This window comes from Schistocerca piceifrons, chromosome 1 (genome assembly GCF_021461385.2).
Source record: "Schistocerca piceifrons isolate TAMUIC-IGC-003096 chromosome 1, iqSchPice1.1, whole genome shotgun sequence".
NCBI lineage: Eukaryota > Metazoa > Arthropoda > Insecta > Orthoptera > Acrididae > Schistocerca > Schistocerca piceifrons.
The window spans coordinates 911638453-911652221 of record NC_060138.1 but is presented as its reverse complement, the minus strand read 5'-3'; the positions used below and the strand labels follow the sequence as shown (position 1 = coordinate 911652221).

Below are 13769 nucleotides of genomic sequence, written 5' to 3'. Positions count from 1 at the left end.
CTTTGTTAAGCAGTGCAGTAGGAACAAACTCGGTGCTGTAACTAGCAGTATCGTTGTAGTTGGCTTAACAATCCTGATAACACTCGCCGACGCTTCCATTATAACCACAACGAATAGCAGGAATGAAGAGCACGCAGGTCTCTTTCCAAATCAGACCCGTAACAAACTAACACGAATGCATGCATGCTTTATGATCCCTCTCGACAATTCTTTTCCAGTTTCTCTCTTTATCCTTCCCGTTCCATGACAGTCCTTCACATAATCTTCTCAGCTGTTCAGAATTCCTTACGTGTCCTGTTTCAGTGTCAAGTAGCAATTAGTACAAATGCATAATAAAGTTGCTTGTAATGCTGTTTCTGAAAGGAGCATCATGAAGCATCAATGTCCGCGTGTTCATGTGTTTAGTAAACTTGTCATGTAAAATGAACACGTCCATTATTTGTAATAAGACATGTCCTAACCAGTAGCCAAAACAAAAAATCGGTTGAGTAGGACTTAGACCCGCTTTTTGCAGAACTAAATTCCCCTTTCTAAAATAATCAGAAGAGAGGAGAGCATAATAAACAAGAAAAACGTAAAACGTAAGTTACTCCACGTCGTGGATCAGATGATACACAAGGGACAAGCTGTCCATTCAGTTGATTCATACTTCGTGGTTCTCAGCTCCGCTGTAGTGACTCCAGTTCTGGTAATATGCTGCAATGTCCAATAAGAATCTTAAGAAAGCGTTCCACCTCGCAGAAGTACGTCAAAATCAGTCTGACTACATAAGTCAACCATACGTCTGAGGGTACAACTTCGGCTCAGACAAAGAGTGTTAATATTTTCAACATGAAAGCAAATTCAGACACACACAGCTGGCACCTAAAAGCTCCTTGCAATATTTCTTTTCTCCTTTATATCAATCCGAGCGTCGTCAGTACAGTGCCAACGTGACCTGGACCTGCGCTATTATGAAAGTGGGCTTACTTTTCCACGTTATTAAGAGGAAATGGGAGACTTACATAAAACCCGTACAGGCAACGTTTCAGATGCTATTTCTGTGCTATGTTCCAGGTAAGGACGCAGCGCTGAACTATTTCTACGGACCAATCGGCTTCCTGTTCATGATGAACATCGGCATGTTCGCGCTGAGCATATACAGGATATGCACGTACCCACCAGTCTTCAGAAACAGGTCGCCCACAGAGAGGTGAGTAGCTTTCTAAGGCACCCGCATTTTAAATATTTGTTGTGAATGCAGCTAGACTGGATACACAGTTTGAACTGTCTGGTATATATACCTCGTTTTTGGATCTTGCTTTTATGAGTTAATCGTATGGCTTTGAGGTTTTTTTTCTGTGGTAGTATAACATCTACGTGCAGCTAATGCGGAAACATTACAGAATAAGGCAGACATCTGCGTCAGTTGTGTGAATGTTCAGGTATCGTAGTGACTGCTACCAAATTAACGTTTCAATATGCACAGAATAAGATCTGTAATATTCACTACTGTCTTACATGATCATACGCCATGTAGAGCTATTGTGTCCAGTGTCATAATAGCTGAGTGTCTTTGGTATACCACCTCTGCTGAACACAAAAGTGTAAGACCAGGACTTTCAGACTTTGTCGCCACTGGGTTAATAACAGGTTTTATTTAGCGGTTTGGGTTCGTAAAGTCTCTTTATATTTCACTTTCGGTATGCAGCCAATATATCCTAAGATCGATCCTTATTACAAAGTAACTCATTAATTTAGGGGTGGAGCATTTAGTTAAATAGAATATATCACTTGGCATGTTCGCACAAGGAATGTGGTTCGCCAGTTCAGTAGTCAGCGTCAAAAGTACACACAGAGATATGTGATAGTGACAGAGGTTCTGTAGGCAAGCTCCATAGGAAGTGAATGGCACACTTGCACAGTTGATTCTTGCACATTAGGGGGCTAAAGAAAAAGGTGCAGAGGGGGCTACAAACCGAGACAACAGAAGCATTGCTTCCTACAGCGTTTTATTAGTGGGCTTGCATGATGAAGCATACATTCGGTATCAGCATAAGGATATTGTTACTAGTTGAGACTCAATTACACACTCTGGCGGGAGAATTGTAGTCGGATACCATGACCTGTTCACTCAAATGTCAATTACAACAGTGACCTGAAAGTAAGGAGACAGGCGCATAATGTACTCTGTACAGAGGGGAGATAGAATATTTCGCTCTCCCTCTCCCTCCCCCTCCCACTAAGAGGGTAAAATTGCGCGTGAATGTTTTCGAAAATAAATAATTATTATAGACCTACTACGGCATTTTTAAAGCTACATCTATGGAGATTGGTATTCGACATCTCTATTATAAATAAAAAAAAGCGTCTATCAGTGTTTTTGGAAATTCAACACCCTAAGGGAGTGAAATAGAGGATGAAAAGTTTTATGAAATTATTCATTATGAAAGCTTTTTTAAAACTAAACATTTGAAGATTTGTATTTGGCATCTATGTTAGAAACAAAAAAACATGTGTTTCACTGTTTTGGAAATTCAGCCCCCAAGGGGATGAAATATGGGATGAAAATTAGTTAGATATTTTGTACCATTTAAAAAATGTTAAATCCATAGGGGATGAATCTATGGAAATAGCACCACAGTAACGTAAAAGGTGTGATTAATAAAAACTTTGGACTCCAGATACCATGATCGCTTTTTAGTCAGAAGTTCATTCGGAAAAGACCATGCTGTAGAAGCCTTAATTAGCGTGAAGATTTTAGAATGTGTTGCGATTTGTGAACTAAATCAGTCACCACGACGAACTGACTTTGTCAGAATTCCATATAAAAAGAAATAGATCATTAATACATTAATTTTTCAGTAGGTCTAATAAATGTTTATAAAATTGCTTTTTTACCAGAACTCCCAGAAACTTTCAGAAGGTATTTGGGTGTAGCGGTCCCCCAGTCTCCTACGAACCGTTGCAGAGTAATAACATAATTGCGATTTATTCGGATTGTTATCGCAATCACCCTTGTTTCTGTGAAAATATCTTCACAACAGAGAAAAAGGCTGTAATACGCAATCACCAGAACGTAACACCAGGCACACAGTAATGCAACAACCGTCCAGCAGATGCAAAATACTGAGACGAGGTTGTCGTAAGTGCGGCAACAGCTCAACATAGTCGCCCTGTCTCTTCCATAGCATTCAGTGAACCAACACAGGCGGCGCATATTGGCCAACGCATAATCAGTAAACCTATCCAAGGTAGTGCTGTGTGTCACCGCCAACGCACAGGTAATACTAACGGGAAGCAAAACCCTAGACAAAACCGAGCCGTACTGAATGAAAACTAGAGGGCAACGCGAACCGTACCGGCCGCGGTGGTCTAGCGGTTCTAGGCGCGCAGTCCGGAACCGCGCGACTGCTACGGTCGCAGGTTCGAATCCTGCCTCGGGCATGGATGTGTGTGATGTCCTTAGGTTAGTTAGGTTTACGTAGTTCCAAGTTCTAGGGGACTGATGACCAAAGTAGTTAAGTCCCATAGTGCTCAGAGCCATTTGAACCAACGCGAACCGTGACAAGGTGCCTGAGACCGTGCGGCTACACCATGCGGCTCTGCTAATTGGAACTTGAAGTGAAATAAATGAATCGTAGTAGTTCATACTGTAATTCTGACCTATCAAGCGAAACTGAATATCATTTACGTCAGTTTCATACAACTTGGTAGCTCTGGGGCAAAATAACTCTCTAATTGACATATTCAACATCTACTTAGATACTCCTCAAGCCACAGTGCGGCGCTTGGCGGAGGATGCGTTGTACCTTTCTTGTTCCACTCACAAACAGAGCGAGGGAAAAACAACTCGGTATATGCCTCTCTATGAACCCTAATTTCTCACATCTTATCTTCGTGGTTCTCAGGCGTACTGTATCTTGACGGCTGTAGAATCGCTCGACAGTCAGCTTCAAAATCAAGTTCTCTAAAATTTTCTCAATAGTGTTCCTCGAAAGGAACATCGCATTCGCTCTGGGGGTTCCCATTTGAATTAGCGAACATCTCCGCAACACTTACATTTTGTTCGAACCAAGCGGTAAAAAATCTTCCAGCCCACCTCTGAATTGCCCCGATGCCCTCCTCAATCCGACCTGGCCCGGATCCCAAACACTCGAGCAGTACTCAAGAACAGGTCACAATAGCATCCTATTTGCGGTATCCTGTACAGATGAATCACACTTTCCTAGAACTCTCTCAATAAACTGAAGTCGACTATTGCCTTCTCTACCACAGTTCTCACATACTCCTTCTATCCCATATCGCTTTGCAGCGCTACGCCCAGACATTCAAACGACGTGACTGTGTTAAAGCAGGACGCTTCTAATGTATCTGAACACTGCGGGTTTGTTGTCCCTGCTCATCCGCATAACCTACATTTTTCTATATTTAGAGCTAGCTGCCATTCATCACACCAACTAGAAATGTTGCTGTGATTAAGTCGTCTTGCGTCTTCTTACAGTCATTCAACTTGGACACTTTACCGTACACCACAGCATCATCAGCAAACAACCGCAGACTGCTGCCCACCCTGTCCGGCAAATCATTTATGTATATACAGAACAGTGGTCCTATCACACTTCCCTAGGGCACTCCTGACTATAGCGCTGTCTTTGATAGACAGTCCCTGTCGGGGACAACATACTGGGTTCTATTCCTTAGCCTTCGAGCCACTCATATGTCTGTGAACCTGTTCCATAGCTCTTAGCTTCTTAAACGGCCTGCTATGGGGCACAGTATCAAATGCTTTCCGGAAATTTAGAGATATGGAATCTGCCTGTTGTCCTTCAGCCATAGTTCGCAGTAAATTACGTGAGAAAAGCACGAGCTGAGTTTCACACAGGCGATGCTTTCTAAAAACATGCTGATTCGTGGACATACGCTTCTCGATCTCAAGAAAATTTATTATATTCGGACTGAGAATTGTTAAAGGATTCCGCAGAAACCGAAGTTACGGATATTAGGCTGTAATTTTGCGGGTCCGTTCTTTTACCCTTCTTATGTACAGGAGTCGCCTGGTCTTTCTTACAGTCCCTTGTGAGTTTGCGTTGGGCGAGAGATTCGCGATAAATGCAAGGGATTTATACGTGGACTTACTATTGGGTATAATCGTGACTTCACAACGTGATAAAGGCTCGGTGACGGCTCGATGTAGACGTAGATACAGACATAGATAAAGTAACACTGAACAGGTGGCCAGCATGTGTGTAAAGCTACACTGGTATCCAAAATTAAAGCAACAAGCTGCTATTTCCCCATCCTGTGTTTAATTCACGAAATAATCCTACAAACCGTCAACGGGTGTCGTTACGATCGTGTGCTGCACGGAAGATGGCTTTCCGATAAAGGAACGGCCACGTCAGCAATGACGTCAGCGCACCTATCAAGTGGGGTAGTGTTTACAGAGTAGTCCCTCATCCACAATCGCTGTGTACAGTCACAGGCCGTGCGGTATGGCACAGAGAAGACTCCTACAGACCCTGCTGTGGAGGGCCATAGGAAGAATGGAAGCAGGAGAGTCGCAAACTTATGTGGACCGAGGCCTTAATGTGAATCGACCTGTTTCTCGTGTGAGGCGACAGGTTGGCGAGGCCGAAACTGTATCCCGGAGACCAGGACACGGCCTACCACAGTTGTTTGGTTGTAAGAGCACGGCGGTACCGGCTTAGTACTGCACTGCAGTTGGCATCTGACCTCGCAGCATCTTCTGGGCGTGTTGTATCGAGGAAAACAGTGTACAGAAGGCTTCAGCAGAGTGGTCTTCATTGTTGGAGACCTGCTGTGTGTTCGCCTCTGGCGTGTATTCACAGAAGGGGACGTCTAGCGTGGAGCCGTCAACATGCCACCTGGGCGGTCGAACGGTGGGCAAATGTTTTTACAGTTGAGTCCCGGTTTGGTCTGGAGGGTGACTCTGGACGGATTCGCAACTGGAGGGCACGCGGAACACGATTTCGGGACCCAAAAATTGTGGAAAGAGACAGATATCGAGGAGGATCCCTAATAGTGTGGGCAGAGATTATACTGACCACTCGAGCACGTCTCCATGAAACTGTACGGGTAAATCAGCAAGATTTAATTGCTGTCAGCTACCGTGAGGAGATCTTGAGATCTCATGCTCGGTTGTTGTGAGGTGCTGTGGGGCCAGACTTCTTATCGATGGACGTTAATGCTCGACCTCATAGAGTATAGGTGGCGTGGCCTGCTCGCTCTCCCGATTTGAATCCCGTATAGCATGTCTGGGATGCATTAGGGAGACGGGCTGCATCGCGTCAGCCTCCACCAACCACTGTCCAAGACTTGTGAGCAGCTATGCAGAAAGAATGGGCGTTATTGCCTCAACGTGAGACTGACATCATTCACAGCATGTCCCGTCTTTGCCAGGCTTGCAATGGTGCCACAGGTGCTCACACTCAATACTGAGTAAATCAGCCAGTTGTCAGAATGTACGTGCAAATCCGTTCTGCTGAAAAAAACTAACATTTTTGACTAACGTTATGCATGTTGCAGTTGATTACGTTCTGTATCCTTTAGAAATTCTTCCAGTCCATATGTGGCATAACAGTAAACCAGTACTTAACAGTATTGGTTAAAAACAGTCTTGTTTGATCCATTATAAATGGTTTTTGAAAGCCTGCGACTGTAGATACAATAGGTTTGTTTATAAATAAATAATTCTGCTACCAGTCACGATTTTATTTTAGTATTCGCACGACGCGTTTCGAGAAATAATTCCCATTTTAAAGTGCGTTTTTTATGTGTGTTAAGCCATTTCTTTTGATGTTGTCAGTGTGTGTGTGTGTGTGTGTGTGTGTGTGTGTGTGTGTGTCTGCTTCATTTTGTTGACTTTTACTGTGATACAGAAGAAACGCGATTTTTAGTTGGGTATCAATTCTTTCTGTGAGGTTAGTGGCTAAAGTTTGAGAACAATTTGTACTTACAGTTTTCTAATGGTCCATTTGTGTAGAGAGTCACACACGCTTAACGTCACACACAACTTGTACATTTTATACATCGAAAATATCTTATATAAACAAAACAGTTACAAAGATCTTCTTATAGGTAGTTCACAGGGATAACATTATAGGTCTTCCACAGATTATGATATGCTTTTGTACAGAGGTTAATTTATCTTTACAATTTGGCTCATGAATTACTTACACTGATTTTACAATTGTGCTTATTTCTAGGTTTTACTATTTTTATTTAAGTATATTAATGAAACATCTGAAGAAATTCACTGATTCACTTTCAAGTTTCTCATTTAATATTTTATCTTCATATTTTCTGTAATGTGAATATATCGCCAGTTCTTCAAGCAAATCCATTTTATGTCCTTTATTTAGTCGGTGGAGTACTTTGACATTTTGCTCTATTTTTCCAAATGGGTGTCCTGTATTATGCATGTGCTTTGCTATTGCTGATGTAGTGTGTGTGTTGTGTGTGTATGCTCTAATGTGCTGTGTACCTGGTGTTGATATTTCGGCCTGTTTGTCCTATGTAGAACTTGGAGCACTCCTGGCATGTTACCTTGTATACTCCAGAATCTGAATATGGATCATGATTACACTTTATATTATGTATTAGTTTTTGGTGTAGTTTATTGGATGTAGAAAATCCAATTTTTACTCTGTGATTTTTGAAAATATTTGCAATCTTCTGTGATACGTTGCCTATGTATGGAATGCTAGATATATATTTGTTTTTCTCTTTTTCTTCTGTGGTGCAGTTTGTACCTGGGTTTCTCTTCACTTTGTATAAGATTGTGTCAACTATGGAAGCATTGTAACCATTGGCAACTGCAATCTTCTTCACTGTGTTTATTTCTTGTTGCATATTTTCTTGGTTCAATGGTATTTTTGTTGCCCTATGCAGCATTGACCTGTAAGCTGCCTGTTTATGAATATTTGGGTGACATGAGGTTGCAGGGATTGTGGTGTCAGTCATTGTGTTTTTCCTATAAATTTTGAATGTGCATGTGTTGTTGTGTCTTGTAATATTTAGGTCCAGAAAGTTGATACTTTTATTTTGCTCATGTTCCACTGTAAATTTGATTTTCTCATTTAGATTATTGAAATGATTAAGAATGTCTGATGTCTTTGGTATCTCCTTTCACTAACAGTAGTGTGTCATCTACATATCTCTTATAAAATTCTATTTTCCTTAGGCAAGGTTCTTGGCTGTCAAATAATTTTTGTTCTAAGTGATGTATGTATATGTCAGCTATGGTACCGGATATACATGATCCCACTGCAAGGCCATCTGGTTGCTTATAAATGTTGTCATTAAAGGTAAAGTAGTTGTAACTTAGGGTTAGCTGAAGGAATTCCCTAAATTTTACAATCTCTGTGTATGAAAGTTTCTTGTGTTGCATAAGGTTCTTTTGTATTACTGTTAGAGCTTCTCGTGTGGGTATGTTTGAATAAAGGTTGGTGATGTCAAGTGATATAAACTGTGCATCTAGGTGAGCTTTCTGGTTCTTAGTTCTTTGGCTAGAATCATGCTGTTTTTTATGGAATATGTTGTTTCATATGTATAATTTTTCACCAGTATGTTATTCAGTTTTTGAGACAGTTTGTATGCTGGGCTGTTTATAGAGTTTACCACGGAACGTATCGGGTATCCATTTTTGTGTATTTTTGGCTGTGCTCTTAGGCATGGTGCTTTTGGATTCATACATGTAAGGTATTTCTTTTCAGTTTCTGTCAACAGGAAATGTGTGTTCTTTAATTGTTCCTTAATTTTACTTTGGAATTGTTTGGTTGGGTCTTTTTCAATGTGCTGAATGTTATTAGCAGCAAAAAATTCATTTGTTTTGTCTATGTATTCTTTTCTTTCATCACAACTAATGTATTACTTTCGTCTGACTTTACAACTATGGATTGGTTGTTTTTCAGTTTATTATTTATAGATTTTAAAGTTTTTGTATCATTTATTGTATATTTAGATCTAAACTTATCTTTATTCATTTCTTTCTCAAGAAGCTTGCTTGCTTTGTGACCTATTGCTGCTTTCGTATTTGAATTTAATTTTGCGGCATCTGCTGCACTTTTAGTTGCAGCTATAACCTGTTTCAGTGTATGGTTGTTGAGGTTAGGTTTTACGTTGTATTTTAGTCCTTTTTGGAGTAGATCGTTTTCTCTTTGGTTGAACTTTGTCAGTGTTGTTTACCACTCTACTGTAAAATGTGTGTTTGCTTTTGTCAGTTATCTCAAGGTTGGATCTCTTGTCTTGTTTGGATGTCAAGGTCTGTAGTTTCTTGTTATGTGTATTGCAAATCAAGTACTCCTTGTCGACTATTTCCTGGATATGCCTGCAAATGCTGTCATAAACTGTAGCTTCCATGTTGTTTGCTGCTTCTATCTGCATGTTGAGTAGCTTTCTGTTTAATAAATCCTTTTTCTTATGTAACTGCCTTATTTCGGTTTTCAGCCAGAGTTTTTCTGCTTCATGTTTTATAAGTTTTGCTATGTTGCTGCTAGAACATATTTTCACTTTTATATATTTCGGAATTATGCCTAGTTGTTGACAGTGCTTGTTGAATCTTATGTGTGCAACTGTTTTTAGTACTTTCATTTTGAGGTTTTTGTATTTATATATAGCTTTCATTGCCTGGCTTGGCACTAATAATCTGATTTGATCCATTATAAATGGTTTTTGAAAGCCTGCGACTGTAGATACAATAGGTTTGTTTATAAATAAATAAATCTTCTGCTACCAGTCACGATTTTCTTTATTTTACTATTCGCACGGCGCGTTTCGAGAAATAATTCCCATTTTCAAGTGCGTTTTTTTATGTGTTAAGCCATTTCTTTTGATGTTGTCAGTGTGTGTGTGTGTGTGTGTGTGTGTGTCTGCTTCATTTTGTTGACTTTTACTGTAATACATAAGAAACGCGACCATTAGAAAACTGTAAGTACAAATTGTTCTCAAGCTTTAGCCACTAACCTCACAGAAAGAATTGATAGCCAACTAAAATTCGCGTTTCTTATGTATTGCAGTAAAAGTCAACAAAATGAAGCAGACTCACACACACTGACAACATCAAAAGAAAAGGCTTAACACACATATAAAAAAACGCACTTGAAAATGGGAATTATTTCTCGAAACGAGTCGTGCGAATAGTAAAATAAAGAAAATCGTGACTGGTAGCAGAAGATTTATTTATAAACAAACCTATTATAAAAAGTCTTGGTTGCAATTTTAGTTTTTTTATTTTTCAAGGACGCGTTTCGCCTTATTTAGGCATCTTCAGGCTACCTAAATAGAAAACAGAGAACAAACACATCTATTTAAGACTCGCGATCGCGTTGTGCAGACTTGGATAACCTACAAGCATGTATAAACAGATCACCTATTGAAAGAGCAAATACCTTAATTTGGTATTTCTTAAGAATCCTTTAGTCAGTGTAGCCAAAGGGCATCTTCGAATATATCAGGCCAACATCGTCTTCGTTAAACTCAGTAAAACTATAAATATAAAATAGTAAAATCATTACATTTTCTAGATGGACGCGAGAGGCACCAAGATCTGCCTAACGCGTTCCTGTTCACAAGAGCGAGTAACAGTAAGATGGGGGGCTCAGGTAGTAAGCATAATGCGCCACACCGTCGTGTGCCACTACTGAAGCCTAATACAGAATCACCTGAAGAGGTGCCGCTGCGATGCAGCAGTGATTAAAAATGAGAGATCGTAAACTGGATATACATACCCACTAAAACATTTATACGTGCAATGCACATAAAACATTGATAAGATGGAATTACTAGGGGCAACACCTGTGCTTAACTTTTCTAAAATGTTGACGAAGTAAAATATAAATGAAGGCGGTAAATTTAAAATGAGAAAACAAGGCGTATAATACAACACACAGATGCAGTACATAAACAGATTTTTCGTATCATATAACACTAGAACGAGAACATTAAAAACACAGGACCGTAATTTCAAATAAAGAGAACGCCCATATAACACTAAATACTGCGTCATTCGGAGTTAGAACGTGTAGCTTCTTTTTTTTTTTTTTAATACACACCTTGTTTTCTCATTTTAAATTTGCCGCCTTCATTTATATTTTACTTCGTCAACATTTTAGAAAAGTTAAGCACAGGTGTTGCCCCTAGTAATTCCATCTTATCAATGTTTTATGTGCATTACATGTATAAAGTTTTAGTGGGTATATATGTCCAGTTTACGATCTCTCATTTTTAATCACTGCTGCATCGCAGCGCCACCTCTTCAGGTGATTCTGTATTAGGCTTCAGTACTGGCACACGACGGTGTGGCGCATTATGCTTACTACCTGAGCCCCCCATCTTACTGTTACTCGCTCTTGTGAACGGGAACGCGTTAGGCAGATCTTGGTGCCTCTCGCGTCCATCCAGAAAAGGTAATGATTTTACTATTTTATATTTATAGTTTTTACTGAGTTTAACGAAGGCGATGTTGGCCCGATATGTTCGAAGATGCCCTTTGGCTACACTGACTAAAGGATTCTTAAGAAATAACAAATTAAGGTATTTGATCTTTCAATAGGTGATATGTTTATACATGCTTATAAGTTATCAAAGTCTGCACAACGCGATCGCGATTCTTAAATAGATGTGTTTGTTCTCTGTTTTCTATTTAGATAGCCTGAAGATGCCTAAATAAGCCGAAACCCGTCGTTGAAAAATAAAAAAATAAAATTGCAACCAAGACTGTTTTTAGCCAATTCTGTATCTTTCCATTTTTCCACTTTAGTATCATGTATTTATACTGTTTTGTGGCAAAATAAACGCAACTTTGCAAAATTTCCTTCTGTTGCTTGAATTTTGGACTCAAGTGTGGCCGTATCTGTTGTGGCAGGGTGCGCATGATCCTGACGCTGTTCGTGTCGATGGGCATCAGCTGGACGATGGAGCTGGTGTCGTGGGCCCTGGGCGGCCCCGTGTACGCGTGGGCGCTGCCGGACATCATAAACATCCTGCAGGGTGTCATCCTCTTCGTCATCTTCGTGCTGGAGCCCAGCGTCAAGCAGATCGTCTTCGCTGGCGCCGGCGGCGACGTCTCCAACGGCCGGCCGCTTGTGCCTCGCTCGCTAGACTCGTCGCGGCTGCAGCGCGTCTGAGGGGGAATCCCCGTGGGCAGCCGCCTACTCTACTCTCTCCTCTCCACGACACAACGACCGTCGTGGTTGGCTGGTGGACTATCTGTTCCCCGCTCCAGCTGTAAGAGCTTCGTGTGGTATCACCTGCGCTGCTAGGACAGCTACATCGACAGCTCGACCTACAAACTGTTAACTTATAAAAGTATTCGTCTCATGTAGTCACACGTATCTTCAAGAGACTGTTTCAAGGTGATATTCACTCGGACAAACCGGTGTCCCAACCTGTTCCGTGTTATTTTGAAGTTCCATTTCAAGGCATAGGAAGTTAGACCTACGTTCTAACTATTCTATAAGTGTACGTATATAAACAGAGCGGCCGCACGAACAAACCATTTATGTTTCAAATTTTTGACAGGGTTTTGCGCTTCCTTCGTAATAAGTCTAGTGGGCTTTAATGTTGAGAACCTGAAGTGCGTAGAACAGATTACCGTCTTCAAGACAGTGCTGTTCACCTTGGGTTACGTTGCCAAAGAAGTATTTCTCAAATTATTTGGAAGCTGTATTTGCTAGTGACAACAAGAATGCATTTCTGAAATGATATTGTGCTATGAAATAGTGTGTGTGTGTGTGTGTGTGTGTGTGTGTGTGTGTGTGTGTGTGTGTGTGTGTGTGTGTGTGTGTGTGTCTAGGATTTATTAATTTATTTTTCAATAAATGTTCGAAGATCATGCCTCGTGTCTGGTGTAGAACAGTGTGGTGGTTGTCTTTCTGTACCTGTCGTTCCACGTTACTGCAACCGTGAGAATACAAATGCCAGAAGCACGTAGCATAAAACTGGTTTTGCCTCGGGAAGTCCTTCCTTAAATGCACCGGCCGTACGAAATCTATGATGTGCGCACCAGTTACTGTGTCAACAGCATAAATACAATTTTTGCTAAGTTTTCTCTTCAATACAAATCACACCCCAGTGAAGAGATCATTGTACGTTGCTTCGCTAGAGTTACATTACTTTTAATGTACGTATCTAAAACAGGTTTCCACGATTTGTGAGCCATAACATCTTGACACTATTCTCACACACGACTGAGTATATACATATGTAATTTATAGAAAATAAAGCAGAATGCCAAATCGGACTTATCATGAAGTTAAAATGCATTTGTAAATTATTTGTTTGTATGTGTCTACAAGTTAGTGGTACGTATCATATTACTTTCTAAAATTTACAAACATTTAGTGAAATAATTCCAAAAGTGAATCATATTTGCTAAGCCACTATCTACATATGTTACTGCAGGAGTTAGTTCCTTTTTGTAAATATTTTATACAGTTAACTCAAATTTGTTACAATGTACATTTTATAAACAAAATATATTCCAAAACACTTCCAAAAGAATCCTCTCAAAGTTATTCCTCCTACTTCATTCCTACTTTTATGTCCGCTGGAAAAAGAAGAGTACAGCTGTTACATTATCCACAAGCTGCAGAAGAAATAAATGTGGAAAACATATCAACAAACTCAGAGCTATGCTGTGACGATAAGATATAATTAGTCACAAACATGACATTAGAGGTAAGTAATAATCGTGGTATAGACTTTTGCGGGGAGAATGAGGCTCAAATTTTATGAGTCGCCTGATAACACTTGTTAAGAAACTCAGT

At 40.3% G+C, this 13769-nt stretch overlaps 1 protein-coding gene across 1 annotated transcript in view; it reads left to right on the top strand.

Moving 5' to 3' along the window:
- Positions 1 to 13420, top strand: part of LOC124794922 (G-protein coupled receptor Mth2-like) — a 128506-nt gene extending 115086 nt beyond the window's left edge. The window contains exons 6-7 of the mRNA XM_047258631.1: positions 1057 to 1192; positions 11867 to 13420. Coding sequence (XP_047114587.1) covers positions 1057 to 1192; positions 11867 to 12128 — 398 coding nt within the window. The 3' untranslated portion in view covers positions 12129 to 13420. The remainder of the gene's footprint in view (positions 1 to 1056; positions 1193 to 11866) is intronic.
- The last annotated feature ends 349 nt before the right edge of the window (positions 13421 to 13769 follow it).